The sequence below is a fragment of the Saccoglossus kowalevskii genome, chromosome 16, assembly GCF_978046115.1.
Source record: "Saccoglossus kowalevskii chromosome 16, keSacKowa6.1, whole genome shotgun sequence".
In the NCBI taxonomy this organism is placed as follows: Eukaryota; Metazoa; Hemichordata; class Enteropneusta; family Harrimaniidae; genus Saccoglossus; species Saccoglossus kowalevskii.
In genome coordinates this window covers 284,577-307,364 of record NC_140656.1, presented here as the reverse complement: position 1 = coordinate 307,364, position 22,788 = coordinate 284,577, and the positions used below count along the sequence as shown (strand labels likewise).

At 35.4% G+C, this 22,788-nt stretch overlaps 1 protein-coding gene and 1 long non-coding RNA gene across 5 annotated transcripts in view; one reads left to right on the top strand and one right to left on the bottom strand.

Annotated features, from left to right (window-relative positions):
• Positions 1 to 1,133: 1,133 nt before the first annotated feature.
• Positions 1,134 to 3,860, top strand: LOC146733597 (uncharacterized). The gene is made up of 2 exons (XR_014926650.1): positions 1,134 to 1,533; positions 3,728 to 3,860. It is a non-coding gene; the product is annotated as an uncharacterized LOC146733597 (long non-coding RNA).
• Positions 3,861 to 5,157: 1,297 nt separating this feature from the next.
• The window catches only part of LOC100375242 (CUE domain-containing protein 1-like), a 68,566-nt gene continuing 50,935 nt past the window's right edge, over positions 5,158 to 22,788 (bottom strand). For 3 of the 4 annotated variants that reach the window (XM_085491549.1, XM_085491548.1, XM_085491551.1), the window contains 6 exons: positions 14,584 to 14,770; positions 13,547 to 13,693; positions 12,983 to 13,052; positions 12,405 to 12,522; positions 10,860 to 10,940; positions 5,158 to 6,432 (listed from right to left, as the gene is read on the bottom strand). In XM_085491549.1, coding sequence (XP_085347675.1) covers positions 6,325 to 6,432; positions 10,860 to 10,940; positions 12,405 to 12,522; positions 12,983 to 13,052; positions 13,547 to 13,693; positions 14,584 to 14,770 — 711 coding nt within the window. In that variant the 3' untranslated portion in view covers positions 5,158 to 6,324. The remainder of the gene's footprint in view (positions 6,433 to 10,859; positions 10,941 to 12,404; positions 12,523 to 12,982; positions 13,053 to 13,546; positions 13,694 to 14,583; positions 14,771 to 22,788) is intronic. The other variant, XM_085491550.1, reaches the window with a different exon arrangement.

The window sequence follows — 22,788 nt, the reverse complement described above, 5'->3', positions numbered from 1 at the left end:
CTAAGATATAGATCCAGACACATGCATGCACGCACTTGTACACGCACACGCACGCATTCGAACAAAGGTGAATTCACAGTCCCTCTATGGTGAATTATTCTTCTTGGTACCAAACAAAACAAAAATATTTCAGAGTCAAACAATTTGTCACGAAATTGAATAAACAGACTTTGCTAAATATCATTCTTTTACATGATTGCCCTTTCGCAATGGGATCTTACTGGGCACAACTTACAGTAAACCTTCAACAGACATTCTTGACCCAGTAAATCACAAACCCATGTGTGGTATTAACTGGCTAGTAATGACAACATAGTTGAACTGTGGTGACCTTGCCCTTTGTTATATAATATCATTCCCTTTATCATAGTTTGTTTCAATATAAATATGCATTGTCATAATTAATTTTAATACAAATACAAGTTTTGGGGTTGAACCAACAGTGGGGAATCAGTCTACCGAATGTCCTTTAAAGATGTAAATATCTTACAAAAACATTGGTGCCTTATTTGTTTACCGGTAATTATTTTAAGGGACATAATTTCCAGCTTTATTCAAAGTAAAAAACAAATGCCCCATCGCAAAAAAAAGTGCTGCATTTAGACGTGAATAGATTCATGAAACATGCAAGATAACAGAAAATCTTAGCAGGCTTTTGTCCAAGTATTTTGTACAGGTGTCTGTCAAAAATTAATGATTCACTGAGACAAATATGAACTGCCTCATTGTGTGACTACTGTATTATATGAAAAGTAAAAAAAAATCACCCTTTATGAATAGCTATCATGTTGCAAGCTCTGCTTTGTATGCAAATCAACTTAAATAGTTAGTTGGTGTCCAGTGGAGGGAGAAGTCAACAGTACTGTTGCCTCCTGAGAATCTACATCTTCAAACACTGCAATTTTTGAAGTGCGTTTTTAAACCAGTATTATAAAAACTATCATTCTAATAGCTGAAACATATTCCTGTGAGTTTTCATTTGTCGAATGAACTGTTTGTCAAATACAGAATACATATATTTTAGAACAATTTTCTTTTTAAAATGTGGATGAAATGTTTTGCTTTTTATGTATTTTTTATGTATTGTTTTTGATTTGATAACTTTGAACTAAACAGATTTTCTATTAGCTTCAGATCTTGACGCAATGATCCCGGGACCCGCCGTAGGCGGCAGTATTTTCATTCGAGGTCAATTTTGGATCACCAGGTCATTCCTAAACGCGTAATTAGGACTGAGTCGAGAATCAATTTTGGGTGCCAGAAATCATCCAAAGACGTTTATTTGGGTATAATTTGCGCTGTCAAGACAAAGTTCAGGCTAATAAAATAAGATTGACGACGTTTTCCCATGAGAAAAAAGTGAATTATTTGTTGAAAAAAGCGGAGAAAAATTGATACGCAGAAATCGTGACGTTGACTCTACGCATGCAATGCAGCGTCATGGAAATTGTCGACAGTACACGTACACGCATCTTTCGATGACATGATTATTTTGCCAGCCAGCCCAGGACGCCGTACAGACATTGTACTAAGGTAAGAGCCTTTGCCCTTTTCCACAAATTTTAATATATTCTTAACAATTGCTTTACCTCTAAAACTCTGCACACCATGCTATGATCATTCAGTGTTTTGTACTAAACGACTCATCGCTTAGCAAAGCCAATTTTCAGGATTTATTGGCACATGATGTCATGAATCAGAGAAACTAATGACCAAAAATAAATATTGCATCGTATATAAATGATGACATCGATTTACTAGGCCTATGGCCTGTGAACTCATATGATGTGTGTACACGGTGCAACTAGTAACAATTACCTAACCTACCGGTCCTTCACGGCCACAGTTGTCGCGATGCATCTCAATAAAATAGCATCTAAAACCAATTAAGGCCGATATGTGTAAATACTTGTACATTAATAGTCTATGCAACCAGCAATAATGACATGCAAGAATGTTATTGGCAAAATGATGACCTCGGATGTAGCCATGTCTAGGGGCATGGATATGATTTATAGTCTTTGCCCATTAATGTAATGTTATAATGTATATGAAGTATGTGATCATGATTAATCTTCTTGATCATTTGTGACCACACCATTGATTATTCGGCATAGGCTACCACACACTGTATAATATTGAGCAGAAAGTCATGCAAGAAATTGCATTTGATTCACCACATTGGCATGGCTGGCTGTATTCATTCTTACTTTTTCATGATCATTGTTTGGCTCACTACAAGTTTCTTGTGATTTAGGTGGATTTTTGTCACATGCAAGAAACAGCAAGAGCTGCAATGTGTACATCAGGGGGCTTTTATCATGCTTGTGATGTTGCTACTGTAGGTAAATGACCACAGCAGGAATGTACATAACTGTCATTTATTAGGCAGAAACTGATAGGGGCCAATTCCTTGTGCTCACTACATACACATGTACATCAGTGAGGGTTTTTCTGTTGCCAGCTGCCATTTTTAAAATGGTGCCACCAATCAACAGTTCATGCCACTCACCTCAACCTTAAACAATGACATGTGTTGTCATTTGTTATTAATTTTATTTTTATGGAAATGAGTTACCTTTTTCTAAAATAAACAAAATTTGATAGTAATATCATCATGTATAAAAAAAAATTGTTTAAAATGATTGTATTTGATATAGACTGAACATGTTGGGGAAAAAATAAATCTAAAATAATAAAATCCCTGCCTAACTACCCAATAGTTTTTACCCTAATACTGGAAACACCAAATTTGTTTTTCATTGGCCTCATAATGGCTTGAGATCTTTTTAACATGATCCACATAAATAATGAGGGATGAACTGGGATTCTGTGCAAACAGGTCCATGCATTTACATTCTATGTTTCTGGTTTGATGTTGACTCATTTACAGCCCTGTCATTGGTGATACAAGAAGTTTACTCCTTATAGCATGTGTGTGGGCTGTCTTATGCAACCCAACAATGCTGTTTTTGCACATGGTCAATTCACTCCGGTTATATGTCAGATGACACATTACCATTGCCATGCCATAAATTCATTACTTTACCGGTTCTATCAGTCTGATGGAATTGATATCATCATTGATAACTCTATGAAGTACAATTACATTCCATATAGTCTCTTTGCACCTACTTTATTTCTTATTCATTCTGAATGGACAGTTGGATGAACACACAATAGCCTAAAAGTAAGGGGGTATATTTGTACAACACCCTGTAACTTTGCATGATATGGGTCTACAATACTGTCTTGTAAACAGTTAACTACTGGTTTTGTACAGTTTATTGTTGCTGCACATATACTTATTGAAAACAACAAGATATTATAGTATTTTCGGCAATATGACTACTACCAAATTGGTCGGTGGTGATACCTATCATTTGGGTCTTCCGTCGACACTTATCTGCTTTTGCACCACGAGTCGTTCCATGCACATCATACCAGATTTAATCATGACACTCCGTTTACAACACTAATTTACCTCATTATAATGTGCATAACCTGTGTTTTCATTGAGAGGATGCTTGAATGAACGGTAGTGCTTTCAGCATCCTCTCACTAGTTATTTACAATGTGCCTCAAGATTTAATTTATGGAAAGTCCAATCATATCCAAAGCATTTCAACAATGTTCTTCCTATTGAACATTCCTCTACTCAACACCTTACTCAAATCATTCATTACAATATATAATCCTTACCACTTGTTTTTTTATTTTCTTCCAGGCAAGATAATTCAACCATCACCTGTATCTCCTATTGGTTCAACTTTTTACTTTATTCTTACTCGAATTTGTTTGTAAACTTGTTGTATATTGATGGTTAAGATAAAAAATAAAAACTTTATTTTTTCCTTGTTCATCACAGACGTTTATTCTATTCACACTATTTGTACATGATTGTCTTCTAACTAGTCATGCTTAGTGATGTCTAATAGCAGCTGGCCAAATTACAATCGAGTGGTGGGTGGGTCACAGTCAAGTACAAACAAGCCATTCACTGCCAAAGAACAAATATAATCATTCTTTCCGATCAAGTACTTTAACCCTCTTGATTCAAATGACATAACCAAAAGACGTAAGACATCACCTACTTCCTATAACACACAACACCATATTCACGTAATTGTTCATACATGTATACATTGTCACAGCAAAATCAATTACATAAATTTACCAACAGCTCCAGCAAATTATCGGCCCATATTAACTATAGCCTCTTTTGTAATTCCTCTAATACTTCTATTTTGTGTTTCAATTACATAATGTTAGTCCAAAAATGTCAGCTTCTATTATTTGAACACAATCCTATTATCAAGGTCACGTTTGTATTGCGCTGGTCCCGCTAACTCTGGATCAAAGTTTGGCACCCAGTTCATAGGAGTGCTTATAAAGTTATATTGATTTTCTGACATCTTGTTTTCTGTAAAGATTTTATTGGTAGGTTTGCAAATGTGTATCAGACTGTGCAATCTCTCCATGAATTGGTTTTGAAACCCAGTATGGGATTCTGAGATACATTACCAAGGATATTATTACAAGATAAATCATTTGCTTCATTGAACACATACAACAATGCATATTTCCACTGACATCAGTGACCTTTGATGTGTATCACCAGTGATCAGTCAAGTAGAAACAGTCAAAATATTTTATCAGATTTTCTCAATTTTTGCATGATATTTTCATACAGGACATCTGTTGTTCAAACTCAGGGAAGACTTTATACTAATGAATAAGGTGACCAAGTTTGATGAAGTTTGGAATAGAATTAGTAAAGTTATTATGTACACAATAACAATTATTAACGACGACAACAACAACAACGGACAAAATTTTTCCCTTAATATACCTTTCCCTTCCATCTTTGATGGTACTGGCAAGGTAATAAAACAAAGATGCAAAAATTTAGTAGACATTTTTCATTTTGTGTATAGTGGCAAAAGTCAGGGTTATATTATAAAATACTTGGAATATATTTTTACTGAAGGGATAATTCAGTAAAAATAAAATCCAACAAATATACTTTTTTTTTCATATTTTATATTCAACTTGTCCAAAATAATGGAAAAATAAAATCCATACGAAAAACCCAAAATTATTTTTCAACTAAAATTAATTCCAGCTATAATAAAGTATTTTACAGTAACAACCATGTTATCGCAAGATACAGGCAAATACAATTTATTAGCATTATTGATGTATCAACAATTATTAAATCTTAATTTTATAAGGTAAAGCAAATAGTCCAGACTATTAAAATTGTATTATTAATGGCATATTTAATGTTTGTTTTCATGATAAAATGCTTTACTAGTGACGATACAATAGATAATGTTTGCATAATAGTTAATAATTTGCAAAAGAAAGTCTGCATAAAATTAAATTACAGGATTTATAAATAAATGTTGACATTTATGTATCCAAAAAGATATTCACCATCATAAAAATTCATAGAATATTTAAATTATAATTGAAGAAAGCAAGACATTCATGTAATAAGAGTCTATGCATTAACATGGAGGTCAAATGCCTCAATTAAGTACATGTACAATAAAATTGAAAGTCACATGGTTAATCTGTCTATATAGACTCTGTTGTACATGCATGCATAACCTGTACATTTGGTCTAAGTATCATGCACATTTAAAGAAAGGAGGGGGTATGTTTAAAATAAATATACAGTCACAAAGTAATATTAACTTGCTTTAATCAAACTTTCTGAAAAAGTTTTGTTTTGTTGATCTGCACACGATACATCATTTCTCAGCCTCTTATCAGCCTCAGTAGAATTGACAGTCTACTCTGAAGGGAATAACAAAAATTGTCTAATTTTATGTGAAAGTGTTCATTCAAAGCCGACAAGTTTTCATCTACCAGCAATAGTGTTTAATATATAATTTTTATAATATACAACATAACAGCCGAGTGATTGCAGTGTTGAGTCACATTAAGTCATGCAGTTTTGTGTCAGATTACATGTTATAATTTGCTATAAATGTAGGGTTTATAAAACTTTAGATAGATGGGAACCACAGTTATTAATAAATAATTTAAAGTTTGAAAAAATTCCTTTACTAATGAGCCCAATAAAAGAAGATAGTTATACACTCAACATGCAATAGTAAAAACTCTTTAGATCTGTATTTGGTACATCAGAATATATTTTACAAATTTTATGTTTATAATCATAACATGTGAATGAAATGCCATGCTCTTCCCTAACTATACTGAGAGCAATATGTTTTAAGAAAATAAAAATATTATCATTACACACAACACCAAAAAAGCAAACAAATCAAGGTTAAATTTGCATGCACAAGCTTAGACGATTTCTTCTCTGTTGTGGTCTGTACTCATGGTGAGGACTGGATCTAGATGATATGGTGGCCTTTGGTTGATCTGATAAACTGGTAATTCTCTGTCATCGGACTGCAAGTTAAAAATATAGGTAAGACCATGAGAACTTAAACTTAACAAGCCTCCACCATGCATCCCAGACAACTGTTAACTAAGACTTGCAAAACTGAACTGAACTGAACAAAACTGACAACTGCCAACTGAACCCCGGACAATTGTCAACTGAACCCTGGACAACTATCAATTGAACCCTGGACAATTGTTAACTACACACTGGACAACTATCAATTGAACCCCGGACAATTGTCAACTACACACTGGACAACTATTAATTGAACCCTGGACAACTATCAATTGAACCCTGGACAATTTTCAACTACACACTGGACAACTATCAATTGAACCCTGGACAATTGTCAACTACACACTGGACAACTATCAATTGAACCCTGGACAATTGTCAACTACACACTGGACAACTATCAATTGAACCCTGGACAACTATCAATTGAACCCTGGACAACTATCAATTGAACCCTGGACAATTGCTAACTACACACTGGACAACTATCAATTGAACCCTGGACAATTGCTAACTACACACTGGACAACTATCAATTGAACCCTGGACAATTGCTAACTACACACTGGACAACTATCAATTGAACCCTGGACAACTATCAATTGAACCCTGGACAATTGCTAACTACACACTGGACAACTATCAATTGAACCCTGGATAACTGTCAACTGAACCCTGGACAACTATCAATTGAACCCTGGACAATTGTTAACTAACTACACACTGGACAACTATCAATTGAACCCTGGACAATTGCTAACTGCACACTGGACAACTATCAATTGAACCCTGGACAATTGCTAACTACACACTGGACAACTATCAATTGAACCCTGGACAATTGTTAACTACACACTGGACAACTATCAATTGAACCCTGGACAATTGTTAACTAACTACACACTGGACAACTATCAATTGAACCCTGGACAATTGTTAACTAACTACACACTGGACAACTATCAATTGAACCCTGGACAACTGTCAACTGAACCCTGGACAACTATCAATTGAACCCTGGACAATTGTTAACTAACTACACACTGGACAACTATCAATTGAACCCTGGACAATTGCTAACTGCACACTGGACAACTATCAATTGAACCCTGGACAATTGCTAACTACACACTGGACAACTATCAATTGAACCCCGGACAATTGTTAACTACACACTGGACAACTATCAATTGAACCCTGGACAATTGCTAACTACACACTGGACAACTATCAATTGAACCCTGGACAATTGCTAACCACACACTGGACAACTATCAATTGAACCCTGGACAATTGTTAACTAACTACACACTGGACAACTATCAATTGAACCCTGGACAATTGTTAACTAACTACACACTGGACAACTATCAATTGAACCCTGGACAATTGTTAACTACACACTGGACAACTATCAATTGAATCCTGGACAATTGTTAACTAACTACACACTGGACAACTATCAATTGAACCCTGGACAATTGTTAACTACACACTGGACAACTATCAATTGAACCCCGGACAATTGTTAACTACACACTGGACAACTATCAATTGAACCCTGGACAATTGCTAACTGCACACTGGACAACTATCAATTGAACCCTGGACAATTGCTAACTACACACTGGACAACTATCAATTGAACCCCGGACAATTGTTAACTACACACTGGACAACTATCAATTGAACCCCGGACAATTGTTAACTACACACTGGACAACTATCAATTGAACCCCGGACAATTGTTAACTACACACTGGACAACTATCAATTGAACCCCGGACAATTGCTAACTACACACTGGACAACTATCAATTGAACCCTGGATAACTATCAATTGAACCCTGGACAATTGCTAACTACACACTGGACAACTATCAATTGAACCCTGGACAATTGTTAACTACACACTGGACAACTATCAATTGAACCCCGGACAATTGCTAACTACACACTGGACAACTATCAATTGAACCCTGGACAATTGTTAACTACACACTGGACAACTATCAATTGAACCCCGGACAATTGTTAACTACACACTGGACAACTATCAATTGAACCCTGGATAACTATCAATTGAACCCTGGACAATTGCTAACTACACACTGGACAACTATCAATTGAACCCTGGACAATTGTTAACTACACACTGGACAACTATCAATTGAACCCCGGACAATTGCTAACTACACACTGGACAACTATCAATTGAACCCCGGACAATTGCTAACTGCACACTGGACAACTATCAATTGAACCCCGGACAATTGTTAACTACACACTGGACAACTATCAATTGAACCCTGGACAATTGTTAACTAACTACACACTGGACAACTATCAATTGAACTCTGGACAATTGTTAACTAACTACACACTGGACAACTATCAATTGAACCCTGGACAATTGCTAACTGCACACTGGACAACTATCAATTGAACCCCGGACAATTGTTAACTACACACTGGACAACTATCAATTGAACCCTGGACAAGTGTTAACTACACACTGGACAACTATCAATTGAACCCTGGACAATTGTTAACTAACTACACACTGGACAACTATCAATTGAACCCTGGACAACTGTCAACTGAACCCTGGACAACTATCAATTGAACCCTGGACAATTGTTAACTACACACTGGACAACTATCAATTGAACCCCGGACAATTGCTAACTACACACTGGACAACTATCAATTGAACCCTGGACAATTGCTAACTGCACACTGGACAACTATCAATTGAACCCTGGACAATTGCTAACTACACACTGGACAACTATCAATTGAACCCCGGACAATTGTTAACTACACACTGGACAACTATCAATTGAACCCCGGACAATTGTTAACTACACACTGGACAACTATCAATTGAACCCCGGACAATTGTTAACTACACACTGGACAACTATCAATTGAACCCTGGACAATTGTTAACTACACACTGGACAACTATCAATTGAACCCTGGACAATTGTTAACTAACTACACACTGGACAACTATCAATTGAACCCCGGACAATTGTTAACTACACACTGGACAACTATCAATTGAACCCTGGACAATTGTTAACAACACACTTGACAACTATCAATTGAACCCTGGATAACTATCAATTGAACCCTGGACAATTGCTAACTACACACTGGACAACCATATTGAAGTGTGTATTTGGGACAGTACATTATTATAAATATATTTATGATATATTTGTTAGCAGCTAGTGATAAATTTTTGGCATACTCATTTTCCCTTGATTGAGCTTTAAAAATACTAGCAAAACGTATACATGTACTTTAGAATTGCCAGGATTCACGCTTCTAGAATATGTGATGTAGGTGTCTTTATGTTCTACCATTTTATGACAAGTGACATACATGTACTTAAAAAGTAAAATATTATTTTTTTCATAAAAAATAATGTTTTAGGTATAATTAGTGTACCGAATTCAGAAATTATGTGTTTTAGTCGCATTATCCCTTTCAAACTACAACTAGTATTTGAACTAGTTGACAATCTGAGGCTGTGAAAAGTTAGTGTTAACACATCACCTACTCACTGACACTCTCATATATTAGCTATCTGTGGAGATTTTCAGACGATACATTAATCTGATGATGCTATACACATAAGGCCTCATTTCTGTAAAACAAACTCCTACAAAAATGCCAAAGAAGTATGGCAATGACTTTCAAGCCTGCTTATTGATTTTTTTTTCACCTGAAAACTTGTAACATTTACATGGCATTATGTGAGTGTGAAACTATTGGTAACATGTATTAGAGGGAATGGCTGAGCTATAATTTAATAAAATCATTTGTTGAATTCACTTAAATTGCTAGTTCTTGATGTCAGAGCATGGATTTGAAGAGGGTATATTTATATGCATATGGCAAATCACAGAAAAAAACAATCTGTAATCTCAATGGGCAATTCTTCTTTCAATTGTTCATTATTTTATTTAGTTTTTATTCTTAATTAGTAATATTTTTTAAAATTTATTTTATAAATTCTATTTTTTTTAAATTTTCTGACTGTGACAATGACAAAATGAGGAAAATATAACATTTTAAATTTTATACTGTAGTACATTTTTATATGTGATACCGGTCTTAAATCTGATGATTTATATTGCTACTAAAATTGTTAAAACACTAGGATATGTAATAAAAAATCCTTTCACAGCAAGCCTCATATACTAGTTGTTGCATGCCTGCAAATACCAATTCAAACAATGGTAGATTTATACTATGAGGAGATAAAGCTAGGGGAAAATCTATATTTACTACTATTATCACTACAAGTGCTTAATGAAGAGAATAAAATGGGTGAAATCAATTAAACATGCACCATATTTGTATGAACACCCTCACAAATAATATAATGAAAATAAATTTACACCTCATTATGCAAAGTAAACTTGTCATCTTCATTGTAGAACACAATAGGTTCAGTATTACCAATAGAAACCCCTCTGTGATGCTTGTATGATCAATAAACATGATATGATGAGTCAGCATGAATATTTAACAAACATATCACAACCACTACCATTATATATAATGTAGTTATGCAAGATTCTTTGTACCAAACAGTTAATGTATTCTCTCTATTAGTAGTGCATATGCTTACATAAAAGTGTGTCCATAGCCAAACTATACAAACCATACATTAAATAAAACTATGAGCATTTCTATCGGATACTAGTAATGCGCTTCTAATAGAGCAAATATGATAATCTGTTAAAAACACAGACCAAAAACTAATAATTCATCACCCATAGCAGGGAGGTATAAGCAGATGGAGTCACAACTGGTTTAAACCTATTAAATTCCCTTTGTTTCTAGTCGAGTTAATCGTCCTATCTTGTCTGTTTAAACGTCCTTTGAACCTCATGATCATTTTCGACACTCACATTCACTGTCCTCATTTCCAAGGGCGAGCCTTTTTATTTCTCGATTGCTATGCAGTGTTTTACGAGAATAAGCGTAAATTTACTTGTGCGATGCGTCTAAAAAGAATGCCATTGTTATGACAAGTGTATTCATGTTTGAATTTTTTAAATCAGCCGATCTATCAGTAAGTTATGTTGTTTTTTCCCGTGGAATTTTTATCGGTCATTTTAACGGCTGTTTTGACAGGGTTGCACCAAATTGGCCCACGATCTTTGCAATGGTGTTAAAACTATGTCTCTCCGGAGTACTCAGCCTATGCAGTAGACGACAGACACTTGAACTGTTTCGATTGAAAGTTAGAGTCCTTGAAGAGTTTGTTGACAGTAAGCCTAAGGGGTTGCAACTGATTGGTACAGCAGGCCAAAACAAACAGTACGATTTTGTTGTCGTGTAGTATTTCAGGTAACCGAAACTTCTGGCGTGACGATGTCACATATGGAATGATAACAGTGTCTAAAAAACCGATGCACTGTTTCCCGTATTTTTTACTTGGCAAAATGGTTGCCGCGCTGAGTGTGAACTGCAGTAACAATAGCAATAATCAGACGTGTGTTTGCTAGTGAATGTGTAACACTTGTTTTTAATGTGTGAATTACTAACAGGCATTGAATAATACAGTTGAAATAACTCGTCTGCAAGGAAAACGTGAATTAGACACAAGTTTCTTTCACACACAAATTTCATTGTGTGAAAATTCCCCGTCCCACAGTATGTTAAATTGATAACTTGTTGTTTGCTGCTAGATTAACAAGCAAATATTATGATCACTGAGTAAATGGCGGAAATGATCATGGAATCTTTGATCTTAAACCAGTTGTGACTTCTGCTTATACTTCTATGCCCATAGTCAGTGTTTGTTGAATAGATCATAAAAGTTAAAATGTAAAGCACATTTGAAAACAATATGTCTTGTTTGAACCTTCACCAGTATTGTCATGAAATATGAATGAATGAATGAATGAATGAATGAAGTTCTAACTGAATCCCTTACCAGTGAATTTCTTTTTCTCTGTTCTATCTCATCCTCCAAACCATCATCATCATCATCGTCATCATTGTACTCATCTAGCAAGTTCATAGTTGAAGGTGCTGCCACTGATTCTTGAAGACTAATGCATATGTAAAGGAAAATAAAGCTGTTCTACAGCACTAACTGTACCATCCATTTACATGTTTTCAAGTGGAAACTATTCACAAAATGAACTGACCAATGATAATACTAAAGGACTATATATGACCTCTTCGACCATTACCTCACCTTAATACCTTGGCATAATTTCCACTATGAACCTGTATGACGAAATCAAATATAACAGCACATGCTCCGGTACGTTTCCATGGTAAATGGAAAACAGGTCAGGTGTTGTTGCATGTTTCCATGATTGTTCAGATGCTTGTTTTTGTGAGAGTAAAATTAATGAAATCAGCTTGCTAAGGAAGCAACCATAACACACTTTGAGTACAGGATAGCTTACTACTTGGATCAAGTGTTGTTTATGTCAGTATTTTGTCTGATAAATCTGACTGGTGTACATTGGGTATATGATGAAACCATCATCAAAAGGATACGAAGCCTTTGCACTTCTTTTCTTTTTCCTCTGAAACCTCTTTGCCAACTGAGCAAATTTCTTTTTAGTAGCTGAAAAAGCAAGTGTGTACAGGATCCTTTGAGTGAAAGAACAATATACCTATGGGTGACAACACAGTCCTTTTTCAATGTTTTTTTTTTTAATTTGAGAAGCAGTCATAGCATCTCTTGAGGCAGTGTAGTTATTTGAATGCATTATCATAATTCAAGAAGCAGTCACAGCATCTCTTGAGGCAGTGTAGTTATTTGAATGCATTATCATAATTCAAGAAGCAGTCACAGCATCTCTTGAGGCAGTGTAGTTATTTGAATGCATTATCATAATTCAAGAAGCAGTCACAGCATCTCTTGAGGCAGTGTAGTTATTTGAATGCATTATCATAATTCAAGAAGCAGTCACAGCATCTCTTGAGGCAGTGTAGTTATTTGAATGCATTATCATAATTCAAGAAGCAGTCACAGCATCTCTTGAGGCAGTGTAGTTATTTGAATGCATTATCATAATTCAAGAAGCAGTCACAGCACCCTCAAGAGTTAGTACTTACATTTTCCCATGTGTAACAATTTATCTTTGAATGCTGGGTCTTCAGAGTTACCATAAGCACCTGCCATATCTGGACTGCCACCAAAAGCACAAGTATTGAACTGATTTGTTTGAGAAGACACACTGCCATTTGTTGCTGCTCTCTGATCTAGGAGTGAACAACAAATACAATAAAGTCATCAAGTCAATAACAATAACAATAACAATTAAAAAAAACTTTGATTGTGAAATTGTGTTTACCAATATATGTAATACATTTTGCATTACCTATATGTGAAATAGGTCAATGTATTGCCAATAACAGGAAAAAAACATATTTTTCACTTTATTTTGTTGAGACCCAAAAAAACCCTTAAAACCTTTGTCACCATTCACAAATTACAACCCACATAATTGTTTTCATAGGCAAAAAATGATTAAATAATTAATAAATATAAAAATTATATTATGTATTGTGCAGTACCTATATGTGAATTTTAAATGAAGGTGAGTAATGTATTGTCAAGAACAGACAAAAATATATATTTTGAACTGAATAGATTACTTTGTTAGACTTTGATTTAAACAATTATTTCTATCAATCATTTATTTTGCAACGTCTATATGTAAAAATGACCATAGACACATCTCTATCATAGATGCTACTACATGTAATAGAACAAATATGGTATTTATAAATGTAGTTATGTAAATGATTTCTGAATCAGCTGTCAGGCATATATACTATTATCATAGTATGATGCAAGACCAAACGGATTCTGATTAGAATACTGGGATATAACCAAGTACATATAGGTAACATTAAAGTGTAGAATATGATATACATGCATATGCGTAATTTCAATGCAATCATTTATTTTCAGTATCAAAATTACTGAAAAGAATTGCCTAATTCATTTTATCTTATTTTTCAAGTTTTAAAATTAAATGAGATAACAGTTTACAAGTACCGGTAATTTTATATTTTCCAAATTTGGAGAGGATTCTCCAAATAAACAAGTTTTATGTTGTATTCATTTACATGTATTTATATCTAACCTCTTTCCAAAGAAGCAATGAATTCTGGGTGGCGTTGTAAATCTGATAAAAACTCTTCATTTTGCAGCATTATTGCTAACTGCTCATCTTCCAACATTTGTTTTAATTCCACATCATCATTGTCTACCTCACTGCGCTGTTGTCTGTTCTGTTCCAACTGTTTCTGCAATTGTACTGTGACCATTGGCTGTGTGGAGAATGATATATCACAACACTATACATCTATTTTGGCCAGACAGGACAATTTGGTACAGTTCAGTGATTGTAAACCACTGTATTGTACTCATATGAAGATTGCAAACTACACACTTATTCCTATGGATACTGTAAACCACACAATTGTGTTCATATGAATACTGTAAACTACACACTTATATTCATATGGAGATTACAAACCGGACTTGTATTCATATGTAGATTGTAAACCACACACTTGTATTGACATGTAGATTGTAAACCACACACTTGTATTGACATGTAGATTGTAAACCACACACTTGTATTGACATGTAGATTGTAAACCACAGACTTGTATTGACATGTAGATTGTAAACCACACACTTGTATTGACATGTAGATTGTAAACCACACACTTGTATTGACATGTAGATTGTAAACCACACACTTGTATTGACATGTAGATTGTAACCACACACTTGTATTGACATGTAGATTGTAAACCACACACTTGTATTGACATGTAGATTGTAAACCACACACTTGTATTGACATGTAGATTGTAAACCACACACTTGTATTGACATGTAGATTGTAAACCACACACTTGTATTGACATGTAGATTGTAAACCACACACTTGTATTGACATGTAGATTGTAAACCACACACTTGTATTGACATGTAGATTGTAAACCACACACTTGTATTGATATGTAGATTGTAAACCACACACTTGTATTGATATGTAGATTGTAAACCACACACTTGTATTGATATGTCGATTGTAAACCACACTTGTATTGATATGTAGATTGTAAACCACACACTTGTATTGATACGTATATTGTAAACCACACACTTGTATTGATATGTATATTGTAAACCACACATTAGTATTCATGTATGGATTGTAAACCACACTTTTATTCCTATGGAGATTATAACCACCCATTTGTATTTATATGCAGATTATAAATGTTCACACTTGTATTCATGGAGGCTTTCATAATGGTCAAGGGCCAAGGGAATTGGTGCCACTGATGGTTCAAGACTACACATATCAATTTTTTGCATTTTGAGAGTACACTGTACAATGTAAATTCACAGTGCATTCACAAGGATTACAGTGTGTCTACTCAAGTAAATATTTACAGGACAGCATTATATAATCCTCTATCTCCCAAGTCTTACTTACTATGGTGCATCATTTGTCAGTCCCTCAGTCTGACAGACATATCTGAAGTCTAACTTACTACATGGCAACTATAAATCTATTGGGAATTGTACCAAGTACCACTTAGTGAGAAATTGGTATTTGAACACCCCCAGGGAGAAAGTAAACAATCTATGCTGATATGCTAGGAGATCGCAAAGCAAACATACTTAGCATCATTTGACAGTGTAGAGCAAAGAAAGACACAGCTTTTTGGTGCTCCTGTTCGATACTTTTTCAGCATTGTGATACTGACTGAATTCAACTTGAGCCATGGGCAAATCAAGTAAGTATAAATTGGGTTGTTTTATAACTTACTATGTTCAAACTGGGCCGTCTTTGCTAAAAATGAATTGAACTTGAACGAACTTGAAACTTACTAAGTTCAGATTGGGTAGGCATAGCTACAAGTGAATTCAATCTGAATGGTTATAAATTATGATGGAGTTAGACTTGGGAGTCTGCAAATACAAATGAATTCAGCTTGATTTGTCATAAATGCTGAATGAGTTATATTTGAGTTGTCTGCAGATAAATGAAATGTAATTGCATTGGGCTTGGCAAACTATAGGTTGACCCTGAAGGTCTCATGCCACTAATTAACCAATGGCTGCTCGTAGCCCTCAATTTAAATGCCTAGCAAGAACCAATGAAATTTTTTAAATATTATTTTTCTCAGGTGCTCCCTGTTTGAGGGCGTAATCACATGGGTCAGAGGTGAGACCAACATGTGGTCTTTTGTTTACTACTTAGCGGCTGTGTACCTGTGGGTATATTGTGTGTGGGAATGGATGTTCTAATCTTGGTGTTTTTCCAGTGATTTCTCTTGGTGCAATCCAAATACAGTAGGTGTGTCTTGTTTACCTGAGATTTGCAAGAGTTTGAGCTGGCCAACATGTTAGTTTTTTTCATATGGTTGATTACTGGCATGTTGATTTCCCATTTTTGAGCCATATTTTCAACTTTCTTTGTCATTTTCATATAGCAATCTCGTCATATGTTAACATTGTCGTCTATGGAAATTCAATTAGTGGTATGAGTCCTGAAATGCGACTCTGCTCATAATTTAGGCTAGTCTGTTTGCATTGCAAATAAACAAAGTGGACTAATGCATTATATAACTTGGGTGACACTGAAATGTGACTTGGCTTGCTGTACATAACTTTGCTTCACAACATTTACTGTAAATAAGAGTAAATTTTGCAGAAGTGTTAAGTAAATGACTACATGTATCTTTGGAATTATGGGCTAATGTAGTTTTATTATTACTGTCTTTGCAGACAGTCCACTAGTCCCAAAGTCCTTGCATGAAATATGACTTTACAGTGCCTGTGCAATGCCCACCCACACGTTTACCATTTTAGATCTGCGCCCCACTGAAATGGGCAGTTATTGATTTTTTTTGCTGAAAATGATTACTCGTATCCAAGTAAATTTGAGATATTTCCCGTGCTGTAGCCACGTCCATCTACCCTGAAACAGTCGGCTGTTTCCGGTTTCCTGACTCTCGTTGAAAGTGCGCCACCAAATGCTAAAGTATGAGAGGAAGCCATACCCCTGGGCCGTACTTTTATATCACTGTGTCATTCAACATACTTTTAAACGATATACATTTTTTGATCGGCTTTTCATTTTTTTGTCTATTTTATTTTATATTTGAGAGAGAGAATTTGTAGAAGCTTTTTTCACAACAAACATATATGATGGTTAAACGTTGTGTTGTGGGCGGTTGAAGTAATACGTATAGTCATAGTGTAAGTATCTACACGTTTCCAATAGATCCGAAGGTGCAAAATCGGTGGACGAAAGCAGTAAAAATAACAAGAAAAGGTTGAGGTGGACTTCCTCCTTACAGCGTCCTATGTATATAGTGTCCACTTCACCTCAGATTCTTTTTATTCTTTGAAAAACTGTCCTTGCATGTGCATGACAAAACAACTTGGTTTTAACGAGAAACGTCGACAACTTAAACCTGGCGCAATACAAAACGTTTTGAAAAATGAAAAAAAAAAATTCCAGACCAGCCCATGATCACTGAGGCGGATTTCAGAAGGGTAAGTGTTTCAAATGATTCAACTTTTTTTGTGATCCTGATTATCGCTTTATAGAGACCACCCGTGTTATGTAAAAGGTAGCAGTAATTTTGATAGTGACACGAAAACGAAGCGTCAGACAAACAGTAAATTACGCAGCCCTCAGGTTTTCATTTTCGCAGACTAATTGTTCGGTGATTGGTGTTGAATGTCGAATTCACACCATTGTTGCCTTTACTTGCAGCTTGATCTGCGTAATAATCCGTGCTTGGGCTGTCAATGTGTTTCCCCCAAGTATTTTTTAATATGATGTTGTATGTGAGTCGCTCTCAATTATTTTTGTTATCCAATTAAACGCCGCCATTCATGCACTTGTCCCTGTCGTGACCTGACGCGTTCATCGATTAATTAATTTAGTAACTGATTTGTCTTTTTTTTAATTATTATTTAATTATATCTATAATTTAATGTTTTAGAATGTCAAAATATGTTCTCTTTTTATTTTAATTTTGAATGTTTTTTTTTACTCAGACGATCGATAAAATAACATGCCTAGAAACCTGCTAAATAACAAGATGATTCAGGCGTCAAATTTGATTTTGTCCACTGCCGGAGTCCAGCGACAGTGTACAAACGTGCGCCTGGTGACTGTGGCGACCACGGTGACCAGCTACACCAGACCGGACATATTTCGCATCTGACTCAACCCCATGCAACAAACTTGATGCTATGTGTTCATTATGGTCCATTTCTCCTCGACGAACAAGTACATGTACAGAAGTGGCAATTTAGTCAAAGATAAGAAAACCGCACAAGAAATTCGCCTTATTTACACGTATGAGCAATGCAAGCTACCCACCAACTTCCCCTTCTGACGTCACAAGGGGAATTTCTGTATCCAAATGAGAAGCTAATGAGGAGCAAAATACACAAAAATAAAGTTGCCGTAGACTGAGTTTAAAACGCATTTTTTCACTTAAAAAAATAATTTATGCTTAGAAACATAACAATTAATAATATTTATGTATCAATGGATAATTTTAGGAGTGAAAATAGCAGCCATTTCACAGGCACTTTAAGAGATGTGTCTTCATTGAAAATCACTGACCAAGAACGTGATCTCATTACAGAAGTGTCAAAAACCAGATCTGGCAAAGTGAGGGTGAGGAAAGTAGATTTGCCAACAGCAATCATAGACATGATTATATAGGTGATAATGATGAGCCTCACTCTTCACATACTTCTAAACATAGAAGAAAAAGGAGAAGACAACAGAAAACAAGAAGTAGTGGCAATGGCACTAAAAGCACTAGTTCAAACCATTGATAAAATAGTTGGTGAGGGCAAAAAAGATGAGGATGATGACATGGTTGAGGGTAATGATGATGGTATACAGCAGGATGATGACATGATTGAGGGTAATGATGATAAACAGCGGGAAGATGGCAAAATTGAGGGTGGCGATGATGGTATACAGCAGGATAATGACATGGTTCGGGTAATGATGATGGTAAACAGCGAGAGGATGGCAATGGTGGTGATGTTGGTATACAGCAGTATGATGACATGGTTGAGGGTGATGATGATAAACAGCGGGATGATGGCAACATTGAGGGTAATGATGATAAACAGCAGGATGATGGCAATGTTGAGGGTGGGGATGATGGTATACAGCAGGATGATGGTAACATTGAGGGTGGTGATGATGGTATACAGTAGGATGTTGGTAACATTGAGGGTGGTAATGATGGTATACAGTAGGATGTTGGTAACATTGAGGGTGGTGATGATGGTATACAGCAAGACAATGGCATTTTTGAGGGTGATGATGATGGTATACAGCAGACTCAGACTCAGACTCAGAATAATGATGAAAGTGACCTGTATAGCAGTGATGATGATATTGATAACAATGTTAGTGTGCCTCCTAATCTTGACAGTGGCATGGATACTTCATCAGGCGAGGAGCTGAGGGGTTTAGAGATGACAAAACAAGAATTAGCAGGTACATAAAGAACCCTGTGACACGCCGAAAGACGATTTACAGCCTTCCAGCACCAGATATTGTTGGAGATTATAACAAACACATGGAAGGTGTTGATTGTGCCAATCAGCTGCGATCATATTTTTCATCACAGCGCCAAGCCAACAAATGGTGGAAATATGTATTCTTCTACCATATGGATACTGCCATCTGCAACAGTTGGATTGTCTATAAGGAACTGGTAGATTTGAAAAAAACCCACAAGATTTTCCAGTGCACTGATTGGTGGGTTTACCTCCAGAAAACAAAGGTTGTCAACTGATGAACCTGTCTTGAGCACTTATGAAAATCATTGCTTAGTGAATGGGGATGGCAGAGGATCTAGCTGTCGGATGTGCATTAAGGTGGGACGGAAAACACCAAAGGGCCATAATACATATAGCATCTACAAATGCAATGACTGCAATGTATATCTTTTTTTTTATATTTAAGCTACTTTTTTATCAAGTCTCTAAAAAAAAATACATTTCAGTTTCACACAAGACATGACATGTCATGGCCCCCGTTCAGAAAAAATTTTAAAACTTGTATTGAACTGTGTTTGTGTCAGAGTGAATTAATTCATTGTGAGCTGTACTAAAATTTTGTTAATAATTGTTCAGAATTGACGTGGAACAATTTTAGCGGGGGTGGGGTAAAAAAATATTCATTTGGCTTTTCTGAGACAATTTATAACTGTACCAACTTTGAACAAAAGTGGATGACACATATCTGAGAAAAAGCTAGTAACCGCTAGAAAAAGCTCGTTTTTTTTTTTTAAAGATTTCTGAAGAAAAAAATGGCCTCCAAACCGTAACAATTTTTTTTATCGAACAAGTCATGAATGACACTGCCTTCACTTGTTATCATTTGAAAGTTGCAACATATAATTTGTTCAGGTTTTGGCAAAGACATAAATTGGCAAACATGATTTCTATGGCATTTTCTGATTCAAGATGGCCCAATGGCGGTAATTTTTGTGCTAACAAATCCTAATCAAAGAAAGCTTAGAAAGAACTCCCGTGTGCTGAGAGTATTGAAGACACATTAGGTAATTATTATGCATGGATTTTTACCAAAACCTGATCAAATCTGCGCATTGGCCCAGAGCATCTATGCACCAAGTTTCATCAAAAACTGATGTATGGTTCTTGAGATATCAGTGGAACAGACGGATATATATACATACACACACACACACACACACACACACAGACACACTAACTGCAAAGACTCCCCTTTTTGTGCTTCGCACACGCGAGTAAAAAATCAACCATTTCTAGACTGTTTACAGATGGATTATGTTCAAAATTGGTATATACATTAGACATTATGGGACCTTGATGCAAATAATTTTTTTTTTCCAGATAAGATTCAAAATGGCCGACTGGTGGCCATTTTGTATTAATGAATTTGGTTCTCGTGCCATATCTCTGACTTGCTTTCACTGATTATTTTAGATATTCATTATACATCATGTCATAGATCCTATTCAAAATGGCCGAATGGTGGTCATTTTTGTGCTAACAAATCATCAAATATCAAGCATTTATGGGTGGAGTTCGTTCAAACTTGGTACATAAATTAGACATTACGGATTCCTGATGCTCGTCATTTTATTTTTCAGATTGGATTCAAAATGGCGGACTGGCGGCCATTTGGTTTTAATGATTGGGCTTCTAGATCCATATCTCTGACTTGTTTTGACTGATAATATTTTCAAATTTTAAATATTCATTATACATTAAATTTTATATATTCATTATACATCTTGTTATATATATACATGTATTCAAAATGGCTGATTTTGAATGCTGTTCCAGAGCAATTTCTCTCAATATGGACAAGTACTTGTTTGACGATCAGATACAAATGTCAATCATTTTAATGTTAAAAAAATCATATTCCTGACATGGTTATATTCCAGCTATATTACTATAAACACAACTATATATTTTAAATTTGATAACTAACGGGGACGGTGCCATGCATGTCTTTTCTCTGTTTTCATTTGCCCAACCATATAGCCTCAGTTTTCAATTTATTTACTGCTAAACCTGATATTATCCAAAAGTGTTTAAGTTTCTCAAACAGACGATGACAGGATAGTACATCCCTTAAAAAGCATACGCAGCTCCCTTAACCTCCCCTTGGCCGAACCCTTCAATATTCGGATCATCACGCATTGAACTCATAAAAATTTCTAATTCCAAAATAAAAAGCATGGGTGATATGGGATCCCCTTGCCTCACACCTCTGTGAAGTGGGAAATAGCCAGTGCTTGTACCCTTGTGCATGTCACAACTAGAAATATTTTTGTACAGTACTTTGATTTTCTGAATGAAGTCAGTTCCAAAATTGAAGGATGCCAGTGCTTTGTATAGAAAATCCCATTCAACTGTGTCAAATGCTTTTTCTATATCAATAGTCAATAAAATGCCCGGTATTTTTTGTTTATCTGAATAATCTAGAATGTTTTCAACCAATCTCACCCCATCCCCAATGAATCGATTTGTCACAAAGGCAGACTGATTTTCATGTATGAATGAAGGAAGAATTTTTTGGCCAGGCATTTTGTACCAATCTTGAAGTCTGCATTCAGCAATGAGATTGGTTGCCAATTTTTCAAAAATTTCCTGTCCTTTCCTTTCTTTTCCAATAAAGTGATTAGCCCTTGTTGTTGTGTTGGGGATAGCTGGCCCTTCTCAAAAGCAGTATTCAATGAATTAACCACAAAGTTTCCAATAAGACCCCCAA